At 37.2% G+C, this 24,408-nt stretch overlaps 1 protein-coding gene across 1 annotated transcript in view; it reads left to right on the plus strand.

Moving 5' to 3' along the window:
• Nucleotides 1–21,687, plus strand: part of LOC118586239 (zinc finger protein 99-like) — a 127,998-nt gene extending 106,311 nt beyond the window's left edge. Inside the window, exons 2-4 of the mRNA XM_036191378.1 lie at nt 20,226–20,556; nt 20,884–21,266; nt 21,342–21,687. Of these exons, the coding sequence (XP_036047271.1) occupies nt 20,226–20,556; nt 20,884–21,266; nt 21,342–21,687 (1,060 nt within the window). The remainder of the gene's footprint in view (nt 1–20,225; nt 20,557–20,883; nt 21,267–21,341) is intronic.
• The last annotated feature ends 2,721 nt before the right edge of the window (nt 21,688–24,408 follow it).

Consider the following 24,408-nt stretch of genomic DNA (forward strand, 5'->3'; position numbering starts at 1 on the left):
CAGGAGGGAAGCTGGACCCACTGCCAAGGCAAGCGGTTTTTTAATGAATTCTTGCCACGTTGGTCGCCAATTGTAGATGTATCCAGCTTGTTAAATAAGAAACACAGAACCAATTGCAGAGTTAAAAACCACAAGGTCAGAGCAAAAGCAGAAAACCTTACCCTTCACTGCTTCTGCGGTTCCTCCTCTCTGCAAGAGACCTACTTCTGTGCGTCCTGTCTATTTAAAGACTTTCTGTTCTGTTTTCTCATTGGTTGTAAACCCAGCCACATGACCTCCTGTCACTGCCTGTTTGTACAGACCTCCAGGTCGTCTATGGTTGGTATTGAGATTAAAGGCATGTGTCTGCCATGCTGGCTGTGTCCTTGAACACACAGAGATCCGCCTAGCTCTGCCTCCCAAGTGCTGGGATTAAAGGCATGCCCCACTACTGCTCAGCTTCTGCTCTGGCTTGCTCTGACCTCAAGGCAACTTTATTGACATACAAATAAAATCACATTTCAATACAAATAAAATATTACTATACATAAGAACTGTGATCATCTCTTAAAGCCGCTGAAGGTAGTTACCACAAAATTAGTAGCACAAAACAAATTTGAACCTTCCAAGTTTTGGAAGTCTAGAGGTTTCTACATTGTCAACCATGCTATTTCTTTCTAGAGGCTGCAAGGAGATTTCAATCCTTCCCCCTTTCCTTGCTTCTGGTGACACTGTCAATACTTGACATCCCTTTACAGGGTACAATATGTACTTTCCATTTGTGCATTCAGGTGTCTTTGTAATTCTCCTTTTCTATTTCTTATTAGACATCTATTAATGGACATTTCTACCTTTTCTGGCTTGACACATCTGAATCCCTACTTTGTTAATTCACAAAATCCTTCATTCTAGAGCGAGCCACATTTCAGGTTATAAAAGACAAAGACTTGGGGGTAACCCAATAGAGTGCTATTTTATTTCAATTCTTTTCATATAAAAATATTTTACATAAAAATCAATTTACTTCAAGATGTTTCACGATATAAGAATGATAGAATAAAACCATCTAACCTTAAACATTTATGCTAGGGTTTCATCAGAGCCACTTTCCAGCTTCTGTGTTATTTAGGAAATAACCTCTTAAACTAGTCTTAGTTTTTATTTGTATATAAAAGGTAATACATAACCTAGCTTTTACAGGGAATTAATGAAATTTAAGCAGATGTGTGAAGGTGATATGAGTCAGTAGAAGGAAATCCCCACAGATATTTTTAAACTTTAATTTTCATTTGAAATGTATAAGTCATCTTTGATTTATTTACTAAATGCAGATTTACCTATTTGAATATTGTATTTTGAAGTGACCAAGAATATACATACAAATGTTTGTGAAGCCATTTTTTCTTTAATATTTTGAGATGCTTCTCCGGTCTTAAATTTAAAGCAAATTTTAGGAAGTCATTGTATTGAAAGTTTTAAAAACAATTTAATTGACTTTCATAGATATATTCTTCAATAATGTATCATTATCAAGTCCTGTGAGCCTATAAATAACAACTACATAGGGATTACACAGAACTCTAGTAAGAATTTCCTTCAATTTTTTCAAATACTATTGGAAAAACATTTGTTCTATGTATTGACAGGATGTGGTTGTGGGTTGTATTTTACAACTGCATTCTTTTAGAATTTTAATGTTTTAAATATTTATAAATTAAGAAAGTTCATTTGTTAAAAAATGAATTCAAACTATGTAAGACTTCATTTTTGTATTTAGATCTGTAAGTCTTTATTCAGAGGCCCATATTAACTTCAAGATAAGCAAAAAGCAATCAAGTTAAAACAACATTCAAAATCACTACAAAGAACACTGAATCCTGGAATTAAGCTGTGACTGTTGATTTACAGTCAAGGAAAAGTGAATATTGTGTAAGAAATTCTGTCTCTGACATTCATATCAATCAACCTAACATTTTCTAAAGCTACCAATCTGCTAAAGCTGACTTTAAGTGATACAGTGCTCTATGGGAGCTACCAGGATACCTGGTGTAGAATGTTCAATAGTGGTTTCTGAAAAGAATGATATATTCTATGGTTAAAAATAAAATTAGTGGAAAACAAATGGAGTTACAAGTTCTTATTATCTCATTCAAAAGCTATATTGTAGGGCATTCCAAAAACACCATTTTGTTTTTATGTTTCAAGACTTAAATTATCAGTTTTATTTTGGAATAAAGAGAAAGAACTGAAGTCTTAATAACATGCTCAAGTGTCCCTGCCCTGTGGCCTGACTACTTGGCAACACATTCTACCTTCTAAATATCCCACATCTCCACACAGGGCCACTGCATGGCAGCTAAGCCTGTATCCTCTAATCCGTTGGGAGGAGGTGGCAGTTAGGATCCAGACCATCACATTAGATATGCATGTAAAGAGAAAACAGAACTGACAGGGTCCACTATTACCCACGGTTTCAGGATTCTACCTGGGTCCTTGGGTTAGGGTGACTACTATACATGCACATCAATGAACACTTCTGACGCATTAACTGAGTTCACAAGAGAAAAGTGGACACACTTTACAGGGGTGACAAGGAATGAACATATAAATCACTCAGTGACAACTAGCTTTCTAGTCTCATTACATTTTCCAGTCTTGTTTCACATAAAAGTTCTGCGGTAGTCATGTCATCAGCTAGGTCATTCTTAAACTTGTTAACAGTCTTCTCTCTCTCTCTCTCTCTCTCTCTCTCTCTCTCTCTCTCTCTCTCTCTCCCCTATAAAATTATAATGGCTTTTCATGAACTAACTTGAAAAAATAAAAACAAATCAACAGTAAAAAGAACAACAGCAAAATAATATAAGGAGCAATTAAGTACTGATAAAAAAAAATCTATTAAGCCACACTCTGCATTCTTCCTGCTTGTATTTAAAAATATTTTAAAATATTTTATTTAAAAACTAACAAAGATGAAGTAGAAGGTGATAATTAACAAAAAATTATCAATATAATCTTTATGAGCTTTCCTTACTCTGGACATTCCAACATTTGAATGGTACTGTGTAAGCATTGCTACAACACTGATGTTTGAACCTATCTCTACTACTGTGCTTTACTTTTCTACCTTTGTGTACCTAGCATGTAATTTTCCTACCCAGCATACAATAATCAAAGAATCATTCAGCACATGCTTAGTGAACCAAAATGACAAATGAAAATCAATAAATATGGAATAAATAACAAATTACAAGCGAATTACTGAATGTTCCTGTAAGGTTTTACAAATTCAAAGATAAATTATAGCTATACTGAAGTAATGTATTCATTGTGTTTTACATTAAACACATAGGATACAGCATTAATCAGTGCTGAAGCTTGACCTGGTAATAAATCCAGCTAGGCTATTTTTAAAAGTCTAGAGGAAGACAGGTTAGATAATGATAAATTTGAGTACTAGTCAATAAAGTATTGAAATTAAGAGAACTTAGAAACTTCCAAAGAATCAAGTTGAAGGGGCACATGTGGATTTCACTTCATGTTGAAAGGGAAAGTTAGAGACATAAATTTCAAATAGAAATAAAACATTAAACAAAGAGGGAGGAAGGGACAGAGAGAGAGAGAGAGTGAGAGAGAGAGAGAGAGAGAGAGAGAGAGAGAGAGAGAGAAGGAAAATAAGGGGGGGGACTAAAAGTCTGACAATAACCTAGATGCATCTTGTTCTTTATTTGGATTTTAACAACAAAAAACGTCCCATTCCACCTACCTACAATTACTGATGAAGAAGACATTTTAAAAAAAAAGACAACCTAACAAACTTCTTCCATTTACATCATCATGCCTCACTATTGGCAGTCTATTAAGCCGTCACCAGAATACCATTTCTAAGAGGCTTCTACTCAAAAGACCTAATTGTAGTTGGAGTTTTCCTGCCTGGCCCACAGTCAGGACAAATCTCTCTCACCCGCAAGGCCCACAGATGCTCAGACCCAATCAAGTAAACACACAGAAACTTATATTGTTTACAAACTGTATGGCCGTGGCAGGCTTCTTGTTATCTACTTCTTCTATCTTAAATTAACCCATTTCTATTAATCTATAAGTTGCCACGTGGCTCGTGGCTTACCTGTACCTTACATCTTCATTGTCATAGCGGTGGCTGGCAGCCTCTCTCTCCAGCCTTTCACCTCCCAGAATTCTCTTCTCTCTTGTCCCGCCTATGCCTATACTTCCTGCCTGGCCACTGGCCAATCAGAATTTTATTTACACAGAACGATATCCATAGCACCTAATCATCAAAGCCGCAACCACGTGCTATACCAAAGCCTGTACCCTGTTAATTATACTAGTTGCCACCTCTCTAACAACTGTATACAGTATGAGAATTATTTACTTTGCCTCCATAACCAAATCTCAATTCCCCCTCTTATTATCAATGAAAAAAACCCCAAACTGGTAAACCCAATTAAATGCCTAGCAATTGGAAGCATCCTAGTAGGCTTCTTTATTTCTCACAATATCCCAACCACCACTTTTCACATTATAACTACACAATGACATCTAAAAACCACAGTCATTCTAGTTACCATAACAGGCTTTCACCATTTCACTAGAACTTAATAATTTAACCTCCAACTTAACATTAAAAGCCCTTCCTCAACCTCACTTTTCTCAACATCACTAGGCTGTTTCCCCCTAATCATCCATTGAACCTTACCTACTCAAACCCCAACAACCCAACAATAAGCTTCAACACAGTCTTAAACCTCTTAGACCTTACTGGACTCAAAAAACTATGCCCTAAATCACTTCAACTATGCACATCTACCCTTCCAAAAATATAAGCAATCAAAAACTCCAAATTAAGCTGTGCTTTTTTCTTCCTAATTACACTCCTCTCCATCCCCATCGTACTAACTACTTAATTACCTTAAGTAATCTTAGTAATAATAAAGATACTTGTAAATAAAGTTCACCCAGACACTACTATAAGCTTGCAGAGCAACTATATAATATCTCTACCCCTGCATCCCCCTCTCCCATTAACCCCAGTTCATCATCATCATAAACCACTCTACCATCCATACTATTAAATTCCAGTAATATTTCTACCCCATCATAATAATTCATCACAAACAACCCAAGCTCCATAAAAATGCTTATCACTAAAATCCCTAATACCAATCAACTTGATACTCAAGTTTCAGGGTACTCCTTCACAGATAAAATAGTCGTATACCCCAAAACAACCAACGTCTCCCCTAATATATTAAAAATATTATCAATCCCCAAAATGACCTTCCAAACCCCCCACCACTAAACAACCCACATACCCAACTATTTATTTGGTTAATTTAGTTTGTCACAACAGCCCATTAAGCTGTTAAGCTGTTCTGCAAATCCCACCAATGTTCTCATATTAAATTCAGAATTTTTTTTTAAAGTGTTTTAGTAGAAACAGTGGCCTCCCTTCCTCAGGAAGTAAACATTCCAAATCAAGATAATGTTCTTTGGATTTCACAGAATCCCTGTGGCCAAATGTGGCTGGGAACATTGCCTAGGCAGAATGGAAACCGTGTTGTGATCACAGGCAAGCATGCTTTAATTTTTGTCTACCCTTGACTGAACATGTAATATGACTAGCTGCTTCAGTTTCTGCTGCCTTGAGTTCCCACACTAACAGAATCCTTATCAGTAACAAAAGGGAAGTAAAGACACTAACTTTTAAATTTGCCCTAAACTCTCTTATCAGCGAAATTGCTCACTAAAATACAACCTTTCTCTCAAAGGTTGAAACTCATCTAAAACGTTCCCAGTTTGATAATGGTGATGGTATCTCCCCCTTTAAGCATCCTGGGAAGGCTGGCAATATAGATACTAGAAGGTAACTTTTTTTTTCTCTTACTGTTCTCAGAATATAGTATCCCTTTGCTTCTTAGCAAGCAAACAAAACTTAAGGCTATCCGTATCTGTTCTGTATAATTTGTAACTCTTAGTATGTATATCAAAGAAAAGAATTATCTATTAAAAACTGCAAGAGTGGGTAACCCATATTCAAAACAGGTGTACAGGACAATATGTATCAGTGATACATGAAGAGGCTAAAAACTTAAGAAAAAAGAAAATTTTGACATGGAAAATTTTCATATGTGTATAAATTTATTACTGGACAAAGTCTAGAGATATTTTTTTCTAGCATGCTCCTGTTATAGATCCATTGATCCTAGAAAATTTTGTGGCACACGTCAAGTTTAGCAGAGATTCTAGAATGGCCTTGGATGACTGGAGAAATTAATAAGGAAGTACCTGAAAATGTAGCAGTGTTAATAAGGTTTACTACATGATATAAAATACATTTACTTCTTTGTTCTTTGGTTAGGCTAAGGTACATTCAGTTTGCCTGTGCAGTGAGGAATGTGCTAGAGAATGATGCACACAGCAGCTTGTTGAGACGTTTAACAATGGCTTTTCTCTGTAGGGTGGGCTGATAGTAGAAGAGGTTGCTACACAACTGGGATCAGTGAGAAATAGTGTAACAGTGAAAAAGCCAATATCTTATACAAGATCAAATTCTAAGAGAAGTGCCTTTTAGTAGCAAGATAGGCAACACGGCCAGATCAACAGATTGGAAAAGATGCAAGTAATTTTAAAGTTGCAATAGGTCTGGAACTCTATGCATTATTAAGGCTTGTGCTTCACATGTCTCAAGGTATAGGAAGAAAGACTTATATGCATGGTTTCCGAGGGTCCAGTTCATTATGCTGAGAACGGTAATGGTGGCATACACCAGTTCACATCATGGTACTCCAGAAGCAAAATGAATAATGTTTAGTTCATTAGCTGGAGGTACTTATTCTTTTTTTTTCCCTTTTACCTTCAATTTTACCCAAACCCTAAGGAAATATGAAGTGCCACCAAATTCAAGATATTTTCACTCTTCCCACTTAGTTAATCTTCTCTGAAAATATCCTCATACACAAATGCAGTGGTGTGCTTTACTGGTGGTTTATATGTGTTTCAAAATCCTGGGAAACTATCATGGTCGGTAATGGTGCTGATTAATATATAATTAAAATTGACCAAAAATTGATGAGCAGAAAACTGAGGTGATCTTTCTTAAATCAATGTCATAATATCCTGATTTATTTCTCATCATAATCCTCTTTTCAAATCTGGAAACAGAAAAAGTGACTTCCAGGTTATTAGGCAGAAAAGGACACTTGTCACCATAAGAAACATGTAGGGTCAATTCTCCCAGTCATTCTTGGAAAGTGTCTGGCTATGTTATGTCACAGCAACATCCTGAGGAAATGACCAGACGTTTCAGGGTCTATTGGCTAATCCATTGGTATAATAACTTGTGAACTCAGAGGAGTATCCTTGGAAGGGCATTGAATCTTGAGAACAACATTAGCAAAGAGGTGCCAGCAGGACCTCAGCATCTGGTAACTTTCAATGCTAGAGTGTTGTTCCACAAAATCCTTAGGATAAGTACCACATAGGGTCCCTAACTATATTTTAAGTAGGCATAGGACGTCTCTACCTGATGCTTGGGGATGGCACATGCCAATGTATATAATACCTAATGATGCTAATTCCCAGTTGGACAGAATGTCAGAGTTTTGAGATAATGACAGACCCAAGTAGATGTCAACTATGTAACCAATAGTCTTGGAGGCAAGGCAGACACCAGAAACCAAGTCACAATGAAAGTCCTGATTAGAGTTATAGTAAGAAGATTTGTGGGATGCCAGCTGTCTCTGGGACCACCAGCATGACAAATACTTGAGTAAGCTGTAGGCATGACTTTACAAACCAAGAAAGTTTCTTGGTTGATTGAGATCAGCATAGCCATTAGGAATGCCTGGAGTGAATGGAGCCTGTGGATGTAGCTCAATGTTAGGCTGGAGACTGCTATCATATGTCTGAATCAAGGTGAGTTCTGGCGAGTCCTTGAGCTGGATTTTGAACAGCATTATTGCACAGGAACAGTGACCTTCACCACTATCTCTAAGAGTCTGCACCAGTACCTTCCTTATCATATTTCTGAACTCCATTCTGGTACCAGGGTAGGTTCATTATCCAAATTACTAGCAGAAATACGCTAACCATTTTTTAAAACAATTGGCCTATCTTATAGAGAAAGCACCTCAACGCTTTCAGTAAGAATATAAGGATTTCTCTCCCAACGCAAAGTAAAAGAAATCCAAAACAACAATAAAACATTACATTTGTTTTAGATTTTGTTTTTGACACCAGTAAATGTTAATGGTGATTTGATTTTTTTGACACATCAGATTTCTCAGAGAAAGTTATTTTTTCAGATGTAAGATATTTGAGGAGGCTATTGACTTTTTCAGGGCAATTGGACTGAAATCAACCATGTGTGAGGTTATTTATGGTGGCTATTTTATGACAAGCAATTTACTGTAACAATTTAGCCCTGTTCTTTTTATTTTTTAAATAACATTCCTTTCTCATTTGTTTATTTGACTTCCTATTATTTCAGGATTTATACAGAGCTAAAATATTATGTGCTTTTTAAAAGTAAATGAAGTTATTTTAAGTAATTTAACTTTATTTTTTTTGTATCAAGCTTTATTTTTCCCTTTCTTTTTTTTCTCTGCCTTGGGGTCTACTGAGCTATTTCTTCATTTGAGGTACCTCTTATATTGAGTATCCATCTGTATGCCTGTTTCCAGAATTTCTTCCTGCTGGTTTACTTCTATGTCTTTGTTTTAGACCATAGATGTTTGCCCTTGTGACACATAACTGGAATGCATATGTAAAGGAAATACATGGTAAATTACATTGCAGGGCTGCATGTCTGGACAGCATTCCGGTACTTCACTGTACCAGGGGTCAGAGCAAATTTGTAAACGAGGATGTTTAGCAACAGAAATCTATTGATGTAGTTGTTGGGTCAGAAGTGTAAGTCAAGGCATTGGCAGGAAGAATTACCTCTGAGTCAGCAAGACAGGTAAATTGTTTTTGCCTCTGCCCCAGAGAGGGACATTTTTCTTGTGGCTTTGGTGATGCTTGGCCTCTGTTCTGTTACCATAGCCTCTGCCTCTTCTTTGCATATCTTTTCCCATTTGTGCATCTGTCTGGAAACCGCACTTTTATATTGATCTTTGGATCACATTCCCTACTCAATAACGAGGCCCAAATAATGACAATTAATAAATAAGTTCACTACTACTAGTATTAGAAATGATTAGGGGGAGAACTTGATTCTACTTCTTACATCCCCTTACACTGAATTTCCTGAACAAACTTTGCATCTGCTGAGATTGGAATAACATTACTACTCACTATAGTATGATTTTTGGAGTTGATGCTCATATTTTTTGTTCTTGACAGGTTTCTCTATGTAGCTTTGTGCCTTTCCTGGAACTCACTCTGTAGACCAGGCTGGCCTCGAACTCATAGAGCTCTGCCTGCCTCTGCCTCCCGAGTGCTGGGATTAAAGTGACCACCATATTTTTATTCTACTTTGGTTCCTACAGGCATATCCTCATGTCAGCCATTACTTTTGCTATAGCTAAATTATTCCTAAAAATCGTTTTTTATTCCAGTAAACTTTGGGGGGGGGAGTGTTGTATTTTTTGTTTGTTTGTTTGTAAGAATTTTTTTTCATTTTACATACCAATCACAGATATCCTTCTTCCCTCCTCCTACCCCTCCAACCTCCCTCCCGTAACCCACCACTCATTCCCTAGCCTGGTACATTCAGCTGAGAGAGTTCCAAGCCCCTCCTCCTGACTCAAGGCTGTATGAGGTGTCCCACCATAGACAGTGGGCTCCAAAAAACCAGTTTATAAACCAGGGATGGATCCTGTACCTACTGCCAGGAGATTGATACCTAGGAAAAACTTAGATGATGCCTTGGAAATACTATCACTACTCTTACCAAATAACTAACTTTGGATAGTTATACATTTTAATGAATGCATTAATCTATCCAAGGTGACTGTTTAATTGAAATATATATGCCAAAATTCCTTTGTGTTTATTTTCAACTATGAGATTTTGGGTGTCTTTTTTTTGTTGCTTTTTAGGTAAAGTAATTGAGGGATCATGGTATTTGCTGGAACCTACATGGCATTTGCTAGTACTTGTTATGATGATATATGACAGTCCTCTGTCACTTCTGGGACCTGTCCTTAGTGTATGAGCTGGCTTTTTGGAGCCCAGTGCCTATGCTGGGCCACTTTGCTCAGCCTGGGTGAAAGGAGGAGGGGACTGGACCTGCATCGACTGAATCTACCAGGCTGAGCTGAATCCCCAGGGGAGTCCCTGCCCTGGAGAAGGTGGGAATGGGGGATGGATTGGAGGAAGGGGAGAGGGTGGGAGGAGGGAGGAGAGGGGAATTCATAGCTGATATGTAAAATTAAATTAATTATAAAATTAAAAAAAGAAAAGAAAATCAAGTAGACAGATGGATTCAGAGAGCTGACAAGAGGCCCTAGTAGGTAAAGGTATGAGCTAATAAGTCTACTGATCTGAGTTGAATCTCTAAGACCAATGTGGTATAGTTGAAGTCTTTTACAGTCCTGTCTTGTTCACAGTTAAGACAAATTTTTCTTACCCACCAATTCCTCAGCCATTCAGACCCAACTGAGTAAACACACAGAGACTTATATTGTTCACAAACTGTATAGTCGTGGCAGGCTTTTTGTTATATAGGTTTTTTTTTTTATTTTAAATTAAAAATTTATAAAATTAACTCATTACAAAATTTTATAAAATTATAAAAATTAACTCTTTTTTTTATAAATTTATATTTTGTCACATGGCTCATGGCTTACAAGTATCTTACATATTGGTACTCATGGTGGCGGCTGGCAGCGTCTCTTGACTCAGCCTTTCTGTTCCCAGAATTTTCTTTTCTGTTTGTTTTATCTATACTTTGTCTGGCTACTGGCCAATCAGCCTTTTATTTATAGAGAGCAATATCCACAGTATTGTGGTAGAAAGATGACCACTCCTTCAGGTTGTCCTCTAACATACATACATACACACACACACACACACACACACACACACACACACACACACACCTCACACACCATACACACACTTGTACACCACACATACAAGCAGGGACACAGGAATATAACACACACACACATATCACGTACACATTCACCCAAACATACTCTGTTCACTGAACAGATACAACACACACACACACACACACACACACACACACACACACACACAATATACCACCCACTATAATTAATTAATTAATTAATTAATTAATTAATTAAAATTTAGGTATATTTGTGGCATATTGCCAGAAAGAATATTGAACATTCTGGTGGCTATTAGCTCTCCCATCAGCTATTTCAAAAAAGAACATGACTCACATGCTTGATGCTTTGTTGAAGAAATTGCTACTGTAGTTGTTTTTATGTGCTATGTTTACAGATTTTTTTTAGCATAAAATTGTAAATTTACATTTCCATACATTACTTTAATGTGAAGGAAAAAAAGAAAAAGAAACAGCCAGAAAATTCTCTCAGGCTGGCTAACCTAAGGAAAGAAAAGCTTTATCACTGTTCAATGTAAATGAGTAGCATATTGCATTATGATATAGCTGTATAAATGCATGTACTTTTAAAATTGTATAATAATAAGACAGAGCTTATTTTTGTACATGTACTTTCTGAAGAACCATTAACACCTTTCCACCTGCTTGCACATTGTGTTTTATAGTGTGATATTGACAAAATGATAAAATTCTTGCTGTAATTTGTTTGCACATTATTTTTAAGTGTGCTTCAAGTTTATATGCATAGGGATTGTAAGGAACATTTTAAGGCAATTAAAAAGAGAACAAGAACTCAAGAGTTCAGAGTAATGGAGAAATTTTAATGATATCATAAAGAAGTTCATGCTTCCAGAACTGTCTATTTTGACAAACTTGATCTCAGATTATTATGATTATGATTATGATTATGATTATATTGTTCGATTTTTATTAACTTGTTTAAGGTATAACTGCCATAAAATTAACTGCAAATAAAGTTTGTAATTTGACTAATTTTGGCTTACTTAATTCACATGTCACCACCCACATGTTTACATATCCATTACTGCTGTGGATATTGCTCTGTGTAAATAAAATGCTGATTGGCCAGTAGCCAGGCAGGAAGTATAGGTGGGGCAAGCAGAGAAGAGAATTCTGGGAACAGGAAGGCGGAGGCAGAGAGACCAGCCAGCCACCACCATGACAAGTGAGATGTAAGGTACAGGTAAGCCACGAGCCAGTATAGATTAACAGAAATGGGTTAATATAAGAGTAAGAGCTAGACGATGGTAGGCCTGAGCTAATGGCCAAGCAGTTTAACTAATATAAACGTCTGAGTGATTATTTTATAAGTGGGCTGTGGGACTGCCAGGGCTTGGCGGGGCTGGAGAGAAGGTCTCCAGCTGCACATTACCCTCAAAGTTCTCTTTCTAACCTTTCATCATCACGTCTCTTGGCTCTATGCCTCATCCACTGTGCTTGTTATCACACTAGGGCAGCTTGTGTTTTTTAAAACAGTATAGGAATGTAATAAAAAAGAATGCTCATATGTTTTGTATGGATTATGTGTGTCTATACATCTTTGTAAGTGTTATCCACATACATGTTGATATAAATAGTTTACTGTGTTTATTGCTGAGCTGTATTACTTTGTTCGGCTATATCATAGTTCATCCATTTACCTAGTGAAAGTCAGTTAGGCTTTTTGCAGTTTGGGGTTGCTGAAAGTGGAGATTTTGTATTATTATACTATCTTCTTTGGAGTATTCTCAGATCACTCAAACTAAAATGTGTGAGTGAATTGGCAGTATCACATTATATATATATATTTTTTTTTTCATTTTATAATTATATTTTTGAGATTATAATATAGTTACATTTCTCCCTTTTCATCTCTCCAAACTCTCTCATATAATCCTCTACACTTGTCATCAAATTTATGGCCCCTTTCTTCATTAATTGTTACTGCATACATTAATGTATGTGTATTCACATATCTTTCTAAATATAATCTGTTCAGTACATATAAGATTGCTTTCATGTATGTTTTCAGAGTTGCCACTGCACAAGCACTTGTCAAGCTCTTCCGTGGGGAAGACCACTTCCCCTAAATACCAACTTACCTCAAGGACACCAAAGGACATGTGAAAGCAGATAAAAGAAAGCATTTGCTAACTGTCTTCTCTATTGAACTCTGTTCAAATCTTTTGTAGGTTTTGTTACTTGTCCTTATATATATATTTTTTGTATAGTGTACTATTTTTCTCTCAAAGACGAGCCTCTATGTTTTATGTTTAGTTTCAGACATTACAATTAGGTTTATGCTCCATTATAAGTTAAACCTTGTACGTTCTAGATGTGGATTTTTTTTTTTAGATTATAGCATGTATGTATGCAGTTTTCCCATCTCATTATTCATAGAAAAGATTTTCCCTTTGCTGAACTGATTTTGGACTGTTTCAAAAAGATGCTTTTCTATATATAAATATGCCTGCTTTTAGACATTTTATTCTTCTCTTTTAATCTATTTAGATAATGTTAAGACAGTAAATCAGTGTTGATTATTATGGCCATGTAATATGTTTTCAATCAAGAGTAACTACCTCGCTGGGCGGTGGTGGCACACGCCTTTAAACCCAGCACTCGGGAGGCAGAGCCAGGCGGATCTCTGTGAGTTCGAGGCCAGCCTGGCCTACCAAGTGAGCTCCAGGAAAGGCACAAAGCTACACAGAGAAACCCTGTCTCAAAAAAACAAAAACAAAAACAAACAAACAAAAAAAGAGTAACTACCTCTATTTTAACATGGTTGCTTTTCACAACCCAAATAAATGTTGGAGACAAGTAGGAGTGCAAGAATGTAGGAGGAACCATGACAGTCACTTTCAGTCTCTCCAGAACACATCTCCAGAGGGAAAGGGGCTGCAGACACCAACGGCTGCTGTGCCAGGTGGAGCCTGCTAGAACCAGAGTATTCTGAGAACATCACCTTTAAACAATGCAGCAGCGCCAGCAGTTTTCACTCCAAATATTAGTGCTGATCCTGAGGGAGAGAGAGAGAGAGAGCGAGAGAGAGAGAAAGAGAGAGACAGAGAGACAGAGAGACAGAGAGACAGACAGAGACAGAGACAGAGACAGAGAATCCCCAACAACGCATTATTAGTCAGAGAACACCCTACCCCTAAAATGCCATTGTCTGAATTTTTCAGTGGTTCAAGAATAAGTTTCTCAGGCTATATAGATGTAGATTTCGAGATAACTTTTACCAGATTGCAATACCTTATATTCTTGGTTTTCTGTTTTAGTTGTTGAACATTGGATGTCAAGAAATATTTTCTCTGCTAGTTAAGTGGACCTTAACTACTAATTCTTAATTAGTCAGAGCTGAAAGGTGAGACCCTGTCTCAAAACACAAACAAAACCTCCATGCCTTACTCTAAGTTATTAAGTTATGATTTTGTTATAAAGTATAATAAAATCTATGTAATTTTTTTCACTTTCCAGATACTCAGATAAAAAATTATCTATCTTTGCATGCATTTACCATTCATTTCGTTATTAAAGTCTTGAAAGTGACGATTCTCTCATGGGCCAATCTTCCTTTGCTTTCTGTATCCTATATTCTTTTATATTTTCAAGAATTTTATTGCATCTCAATGTATATTCTCCATCACAGCCTTATTATCTGTAGATAACTGCTTTGAAGAACTCTTTTTGGTAGTCCTACTGTGGCACTGTATTTCCAGTTACCACTGCATTTCTTCTTCCAGAGAAAAAGCTTTCTGTCTTTGCTTTCCTGCTCCATTCACTTGCAGATCTCAGCTCAGCTTCCACCTTGGTCATTTTACTTGGAAGGCATTGCTGGCTAATCAGAGGTTGCAGTCTACTATAGCTTAGCAGCTGTCTCTAAACTAGGCAACATGGAGGACTCCCTCCCCCAGAAAAAGCTTCCTGTTCTCTACTTAGCCTTATCTGGAGGATGTCTCTAAGCCAGATGCCAGATTTATCTTTAGGCTGACCTTTGACACAGTTCCCTACAAAGGCTCTTCCCCTGATGACCTACATGGTAATTAGACAAATGCCCCAGTCATTTTGATAGGGCTATGCTTCCACTAATCCAGCTGTATGATAGGAGTGTGCCACTTAATACAAACTAGGTTTTGTCTCCAGGTTTCTCAATCCTACATATTCCTTATACTCCGGAATGAAGTTGAACTGTTTTACTGAAGGCAGTCTCCCAGACAGCTATCTCCATCCATGCTCACAGGATGCCTACAAAGCTTTCTGTAGCTACTTCTGCCCCTTTGCCCTCAAGGACTGATGTACAGTAAGCCTAGAGGAAAGAATGGATCCCGCACAATTTCTTTGAGGTTTTCATCATTAATTCTGTATATTTCTGTAGTTATAATGTCCCTAAATCTGTTCTCATCTTGATTATCCTCAAAAAACATTCAATTCAGGCCTTACTCTGTCTTTGCCAAGACAAAGTTTCTCTTATTTTTTTTTTTACATTGTTCTTCTATACTTTGCTTTTCATATTTTCTCAGTATTCATATCTAGGTTTCCATGCTGCTTCCTTGGTCAGTTCATCTGAAATTATAGAGAGATGATGTAAAACCATACCCTGGAGATAGATACATTCTTTACCATGCATTTAAATCCCAAAGTTTCCCAAGTCTTTCATTTTTTCCTTAAATATTCTTTTTTCTGTTGCCAAGGTTTGCAAAGAATGTATTTAGAAGACATCTACTTCCTTTTCCATCTGTTTTCTTTGTGGCTTGATTTTTTTTTTTATTTTGTCCCCAAGGCAGTGAAACCTTGAAATTGAAAATGGCTCAATGGGGTTAAAATGCCAACATTTGGCTTGGATTTTTTAAAAATGAGGTTTTAAGTGCAACTTCTGTGAAGAAATTATTTTCAACTTAAGTGTCTTCATTCTAGAATTTCATAAAATGCTATGAACTGATACAGCACATATCTTCAATATGAAATGCAATGGTTGAAGAAGGGAGGAGTGATTTTATGAGCAAAGGGGTCAAGATCATGATGGGGAAACCTACAGAGACAACTGAACCAAGCTTGTACATACTCTCAAACTTTAGACCGACAGCTGTAGAACCTGCATGAGACTGGACTAGTCCCTCTGCATACGGGAGATAGTTGTGTAGCTGGATCTGTTTGAGGGGTCCTGAATGTGGGATCAGGATCTATCCCTGATACATGAGCTGTCTTTCTGGAGTCCATTACCTATAGTGAGAGTGGATTTCTTATCTCCTACATGATACTTTAGTAATGAGGATTCAGTTTTTCTCCATTAATTATAATGCTGTAATGTTTTCCAGTAACAGAGTTTGAGGAAATGTTTTCCTGTTCCTATTCTGCTAAACGTTTTAAATCTTATTATAGGGTGTCTGATTTTTTGTCATATCTGCCTTTTGTTTCCATTGGAATAATCTATTTTAAAAATCTTAATTCTGGTCTATCTATACTCTGGTTCCTAGATCTCTAGGCATGCTAGGAGTTGGGTCCCTCTTGTGGCATTGATCTCAAGTTGAATCAGTTATTGGTTGGCCATTCCTACAAATTCTACACCACCTTTGTCCCTGTTCATCTTGCAGGACAAATTGTAGATCAAACTTTTTGTGGCTGTGTTGGCTTCCCTCAACTGAAGTCCTTACCTGGTTACAGAAGATGGCCGGTTCAGGTTCCATATCCCTCTTTACTAGCAGTCTTCTCTAGAGTCACCATCTCAGATTCCAAGGAGTTTCCATTTTACTGTGTTTCTACTCATCCCCAGAATGTCCTCCACACCCTCAATTCCAGTCCTCTCTTCAAGTACTTTCTTCCTCCATCCCTCTACTCTCACCTGATCTCTCTTCTTCCCATCCCAATCTGACCCCAATCTACCTGCAAAATCTATTTTATATCCCCTTCCCAGGGGGAGCCAGGCTTTCTCCCCTTGAGCCCACCTTTAATTTCGCCTCTCTGTTTCTGTGAATTGTATCATTATTGTCATTTACTTTATAGCTAATATCTACTTATAAGTGAGGGTATATCATGTTTGTCTTCCTAGATCTGGATTACCTTGCTCAGGATGATTTTATCTCTTTCCATCCATTTATCTGCAATTTCATGGTGTCACTTTTTTTTTTAACAGCTGAGTAATATTACATTGTGTAAATGTACCACATTTTATTTATCTATTCATAGACTGGAACCTAGCATAATTTTCATCAAAGAGTCTTCATCAGCAACTTATAGGAACAGATGCAAACTCACAGCTAAACATTATGCAGAGCTCAGGGAATCTTGCAGAAGATAGGGAGGAAGGATTGTAGGAATAAGAGGGGTCAAGGTCACCACAAGAACACAGCTCACAGAAACAATTAACCACGGTTCATAGGGGCTCACAAAGATTAAACTGACAATTAGGGAGCCTGCTTGGGTCTGACCTAGGTCTTCTGCAAATATGTTATGGTTGTATAGCTGGGTGTTCTTGTAGAAGTCCAAAAAGTAGGAGTGAGGTCTGTCTCTGACTTTTTCCCTGCTTTTGGAACCTGTTTTCCCCTACTTGAGTCTTGATGTGAAGTTTTGTACCTATTCTTACTGCATTTTGTCATGTCATACTCAGTTGATATCCCTGGAGGCTTGTTCTTTCTGAAGGGAAACTGAGGTGGAATGGATCTGGGGGAGCATAGAGGTGGAGTGGAGGAAGAGGAAACTTCACTAATAGATGATAAATATATATACAGTAATATATGAGAGAAGTATAAATAAATCTTAGGTAACTTATGTATTACATTAGCTAAATTATATATGCTAATATCATATTCCAGGAATAATTTGGCTTTAGTGTGTGATAATTTTTTAGGTAAGTACTAGCTTTTGCTCACAAATACATAGTTTAAGATTTCTCAGTTATAGTCCCAAATAATACTGATTTCTCATATTTTCACTGTTTGGGTTTGAATTTGATTTTATGAACTATAGAATATGAAATCATGGTTATTTTATTTCTTTTCTAAAGTTTCCTAATAATGTATTTATGTTTTAATTATCTTACAACAATTATTTTTGTAGTTATTTATAAATACATTTAAAAATTCCACAATGTTAATTTTTAACATTGAAACAATATAGTGTCCCTATTTTCATGAACACATTCCAAGTGCTTTTTCAGAGTTTTTCTTTAATATCTAGTTGGTAATTAAGAGTTAATGAACTTACTCATGTTCAGGGAGTAGAGAGAGATAGAGGGAAGGCTTCAGTGCTCAGGAAATCTGAGTGAATTTTTAAAAGACAGAAAAGCAAGCCATTGTCTTGTGACATAGGGTGACAGGTGAAACTCTGACATTTTTACCAGGGCCCATCCACTTGGCTGACATGACTCTTGTGTGTATCTGCTTGGCATGAATAGACTGTTAGTGGATTACATGTTCCTAGAGTTCTGCTTAGTTATCTGTCCTGTCATTTCAAACTCACGACTCAGTGGATAGCTCCAAGTGAAAAGAAGCTACAGTCCTCAACTGGGGCTCTCTGATCTGTGTTCCCATCCAGGATATGGGGCCTGCAAGTCCCTAGTTTATTAATGTCTGATTTATAGTTTTCTCTTATTAGCCTCATGAGGCTGACATAGCTCTGATCAGGTTCCGAGCCCTCAATAGCTATTTTCTACCCAATTTCCCAGCCTCTCAACGGTACAGCAAGAGCCTGAATAGTAAAAGTAAGGAAGAAGTTCTAAAAAACTTCAACGAGGTTCTGCTCTTTAGGGATTTTATCCCTGGTAGAGGTCTAATGCTACAAAATACATGCTTTTAAAATTCTCTGTCTTTTCTTTTTTTTTTTTAATTCCATAAATAGAAAAGTCGCCTAACTTAAAAATGCATTTCTTCTGAGTAAAGCTACTAAATAAAAAATTTTAAAGTAGGTTTCTGAAACTGACATTAAAGTTACTCAAGGGCTAACAAGATGGCTCAGTGAGTAAAGTGCTTGCTTACCAAGCCTGAGGCCCCAAGTTCTGATGCCCAGAAGACAAGGAGAATCAGAATTGGGCAGCATGGGCCAGTAACCATTGAGCTAGGATAGGGTAGAGCGATCCTAAGCATGTGCAGGGGCTTCAAATAGCCAGCCAATGTAGCTGAAAAAAGTTACCTCTAGTTTCAGTAAAAGACTATTTCAAAAAATAAGATGGAATATGATAGATAAACATTGCTTAGCTCTGGCCTCTGGTCTCCACATGGGCATTCATGAGTGAGGGTATCCATATACACATGCACGTGAACACACACACACACACACACACACACACACACACACACACCACTAAATTGCTGGAAAATCAGGTAAGAAATCAAAATTACATTGTTCAAGACAGAGTTACATATTATTCCAATTAAGTATGTCTATTCAACCAAAGGAGAATTTTAGCTATTGCTATAATAAATGTGCAAATGTAAAAAGAAACACTTTTCATAGACATTTCTAGTCATAACTGTTTATATATATATATGCTAAGGATTCAAACTCGGGTCCTCAAGCTTGCAAAGAAACACTTTTATGCAATGAGCCAACTCCCCAATTGCAAAACATCCAATTTTTAATTAAATTCTGAGTACAACAAGGGTAAATACCATTTTAAAATAGGAATCTTGATTCTGGTTTTTGGAAGACACGTGTGCAGCTTCCCAAACGCTGGGTGATAGTCCTGTACTATTATGCATTCCAGGAAATGCTGTCCTTTGGGGATGTGGCCATTGAGTTCTCTGCAGAAGAGAGGGAATGTCTGAAGCCTGCTCAGTGGAATTTGTACAGGGATGTGATGTTGGAGAATTACAGCAACCTTGTGCTCCTTGGTCTTTCTGTGTCTAAGCCACACCTGGTGACATTTCTGGAGCAAAAACAAGAACCTTCAGATGTGACGGGACAAGCAGCAGCCACTGTTCACCAAGGATATTCATTCCTTAGATGACATCAAACAATCCATTGTGAAGACAATCCCTACAAGTGTGCACAATGTGGCAAAAGGATTTCTTCCTTCAACAACATCAGACAGTCCATATTGGAGAGAAATCACATAAGTGTGAGGAGTGTAGCAAATGTTTTGCTCAGCTTATTCCCTTAGAAGACATCAAACAATCAATTCTGAAGACAATCCCTACCAGTGTGCAGTATGGCAAAATATTGTCCTGCTTTACAAACCTTCATAACATCAAAGAATTCATACTGGAGAGAAATCATACAAGTGTGAAGAGTGTGGTCAATATTTTTCCTCATCTTCATCTCTTAGTCGACATCAAACAATTCACTCTGAAGACAATCCCTACAAGTGTGAAGAGCATGGAAAGTGTTTTTCCAGATCATCATCCCTTAGACAACATCAAACAATCCATTGTGAAGACAATCCCTACAAGTGTGAAGAAGGTGGCAAAAGGTTTTCTTCCTTTTCATTCCTTCAAAAACACCAGACAGTTCATACTGGAGAGAAACCACACAAGTGTGAGGAGTGTGGCAAGTGTTTTGGCTCAGCTTTATTCATTAGACATCAAGTAATTCATTCTGAAGACAATCCCTACAAGTGTGCTGAGTGTGGCAAAATGTTGTCCTGTTTTACAAACCTTCAAGAACATCAGACAATTCATACTGGAGAGAAATCATTCAAGTGTGAAGAGTGTGGCAAATGTTTTTACTTATCATCATCCCTTTGGCGACACCAAACAATTCACTGTGAAGATAATCCTTACAACTATGAAAAGCGTGGCGGATGTTTTTACGTATCTTTGTCCTTTAGAGGACATCAAACAATCCATTCTAAAGACAATCCTTATACGAGTGCACAATGTGGCAAATGGTTTTCCTCTTCTAGGAATCTTCAGGATCATCAAACAGTTCATACAGGAGAGAAACCCTACAAGTGTGAAGAATGTCACAAAGCCTTTCATCATCACTTATCCCTTAAGAAACACAAGAAAGTTCATACTTTACAGAAACCCTACCAGTGTGAAGAGTGTCAAAAATGTTTTTCCTCATCTTCATACCTTAGAGAACATCAAGCAATTCACACCAAAGACAATCCCTACAAGTGTAATGAGTGTGACACATGTTTTTCCTCATCTTCCACCCTTAGACAACATCAAACAATCCATTCTGAAGACAATCCCTACAAGTGTGCAGAGTGTGGCAAAAGGTTTTCCTACTTTGCTAAACTTCAAGTACATCAGACAGTCCATACTGGAAAGAAACCATACAAATATAAGGAGTATGGCAAATGTTTTTCCTCATCTTCATCCCTTAGTCAATGTCAATCAATTCACTCTGAAGACAATCCTTACAGGTGTGAAAAGTGTAGAAAGTGTTTTGACTCATCTTCATCCCTTAGAGGACATCAGACAATCCATTCTGAAGTCAATCCCTATAGGTGTGTAGAATGTGGGAAACAGTTTTCCTATTCTAAGAGTCTTCAGGAACATCAAATAATTCATACTGGAGAGAAACCCTACAAGTGTGAAAAATGTCACAAAGCCTTTCATTATCACTCATCCCTTAGGAAACACAGGAGAGTTCATAATGGAGAAAAACACTACCAGTGTGAAGAGTGTGACAGATGTTTTTCCTCATCTTCAGCACTTAAGCGACATAAAAAAAAAGAAAGAAAGAAAAGAAAAGAAAATTCATTCTGAAGACAATCCCTAAAAGCATGGGGAATGTGGCACATACTTTTTAAGCTTTATATCCTTACTCAACATATGATATACTCCATACTGGAGAGAAATTCTAGAAATGTCCTAAAAAATTTTCTTCTTTAACCATTAGAACACTTCAAATGATTCATTCTGACTATAAACTCCATGAGTGTGTGAAGGGTGGTAAAATCTTTGCAAACAATTTGCATCTCATCCAACTCAAGTGAATCAGCAGTGGAGAATGTTGTTAATTATTTTGGAATGTCAACATGACCATCTAACTTCCAAGGGCACAAGTGCTTAGAATGTCATCAGATAACCATAGAGACTTCTCTTTGCTCTTATTACCAAGAGTTTGTTCAATGTGATTGAAACTTGCCTTGATTACTGAGTCTCTTTCTTCTGTAACTATAAGTATTCTATGAAACCTTTACCACACCATAACTTTGTCCATTTGGTGCCTGGAATCTTGAGATAAGGGCTGCGGCATAGTTATTGTTTTTTTCCAGTGAAGTCATACAAGCTTTTCTAATATCTCCCCTCAGTGTGTAAGAAGCTGTGTTGTAGTACAAATCCTAATTGGTCTTAATAAAAACCTGGAGCCAAAAAAATAAAATAAATTAGAAATCTTATACAAACAAAATTAATTTGGTTTGTCTTAAATTTTAAATAGACAGTATCATTTCACTAGCATAGACATCTTTGTTATTGAAGTTGCAATGACCTTTCTCCAAAGTTTTAGAAGTTGCTCAGAAATTCTATTATTCACAGGACACTTCATTGATCTCCATTGTGTGTACCAAGTCAGCCACACTGTCTAATGAGAACATGAGAGGACAATGTGACTTGTTCTGATTAACATGCAAAAAAGCTGCAGGTATTACAGAGGTCTAGCTGTCAACATAATAATGCATCTGACTTAACAAATCAAGAATCCTAGGAAAAATAAGGTAGAGATGTTTCTAGGAGTATTTCAACAATAATGGACCTGTCTTGGTATGATCCCTATAAAACAGTTGCCCTGACCTGTTGGTTTTGCAATTTTGTCCAATCCACACCACCAAGGTTGGGCATGTTTGATTTAGCATAAATCTTTGCCGAGATTCCTTTGTTTTTACCTCCAGTAAAATGAATCATTAAAGACTCAATGTAAAGGGCACCAACCAGCAATTTTCATTTTTTAACACCTGAACTTTCCCTAAGTCAAGTTCAATCCAAATTTGGGGTTCTTACCTGTCTTTGAACTCTTATATAGAAGAAACTTTTCTAGTGTGCCTGATCTGAATTTGTACCTGGCTTTAGATCACCTTCTTTCTGGGTGATGAAATCCCTGGAACCCATGTCAATAAGAAAGGAGAAAACTGAATCCACCAAGTTGTTCTGATTTCCATAGGTGCACTGTGGTAAGCTTGTTTCCTTTCCCTCAACCATCACATATTATGTACATGCATCCTAATGATAAATAAAATTTACACCAACAATAAACTTGTCAATCATTTCAAGAACGGCCTGTGGCTGCTACTTAAAAGCAAACCCACAGAGGTTATGGGTGTGCTTTTGGATTATGAGAATAAGGAGGAACCAATAGCAAGGCTTTACTCAACCACAGATCTGAAGAGTGAAGAAGGGTAATACTGAATGCAACTGGCTATCTAGGCTCAGATTCAGGAAATAAAGGGGAGGCAAATTTGTGTAAGACATGTAGTTAGCTGTCTCTTATCCGAAACATCCATCCTGAGTTCAGGCCTTTACATTACCACAAAATCAAAACCAAGAGTCATTGAGAGCAGTTGCTTTTTCCTTTGGTGATCTAAGAAGGTGACTGAACTGTTTCCTACAAGGTAGGTTCACATTGTACTGGTCCGAGGGTTTCAGTCGATTCAGTAAAATACCCCACTATTCTAGGACTATCTCACCTGCTCCTTCAGCTTTTCTGCAGTCTTCTAACCACAGATCCAGTGCTCTTGAATTAACAGAGAAAGAATCTGTGCTTTTTCTAATCATAGTCTCCATATCTCTTGTTCCCAAACTAGCAGAAACACATGAGCTGTGAACCAATCGCTGAGGATCCCCCATGGAACTGGACCAGGCCCTCTGGATAAGTGGGACAGTTGATGAGCTTGAACTGTTTAGGAGCACCCAGGCAGTGGGACTGTGACCTGTACTTGGTGCATGAGCTGGCTTTTTGGAACCTAGGGCCTATGCTGAAGGCACTTTGCTCAGCATTGGTGCAGGGAGGTGAACCTACCAGGCTGGGCTGACTCCCCAGGGGAGACCTTGCCTTGGAGGAGGTGGGAATAGGGGGTTGATTGTGGGGAAAGGCTGGGGTGTGGGAGGAGAGAGGACAGGGAAATCCATGGCTGATATGTAAAATTAAATTAATTATAAAATAAAAATATTTATTTAAAAAAAGAGAAAGAATCTTTGTTGAGCATAATTTTAGAAATGTCTCTCATAATAGAGCAAAGAAGAGTAATTATGGTCAAGTTAAAAAAATAAAAAGACTTAAAGTGTTCTAACTAACCTCCATGCTGCTGCCCCAAAAGAGAAATTTTAGATTTTAAAGTGGTATAATGGTATCAACCCTCAATCTTTTATCAAATTCCAGAATTTAATTTTATATGGTATATTAAGGATTTAAAATACCACATTGGGTCAGTAAAGTAGTAACATACAAGATTTTTTTTTTGGAAAATAACTGTAACTTGAACTTCTGAG

This window comes from Onychomys torridus, chromosome 6 (genome assembly GCF_903995425.1).
Source record: "Onychomys torridus chromosome 6, mOncTor1.1, whole genome shotgun sequence".
Taxonomy (NCBI): Eukaryota; Metazoa; Chordata; class Mammalia; order Rodentia; family Cricetidae; genus Onychomys; species Onychomys torridus.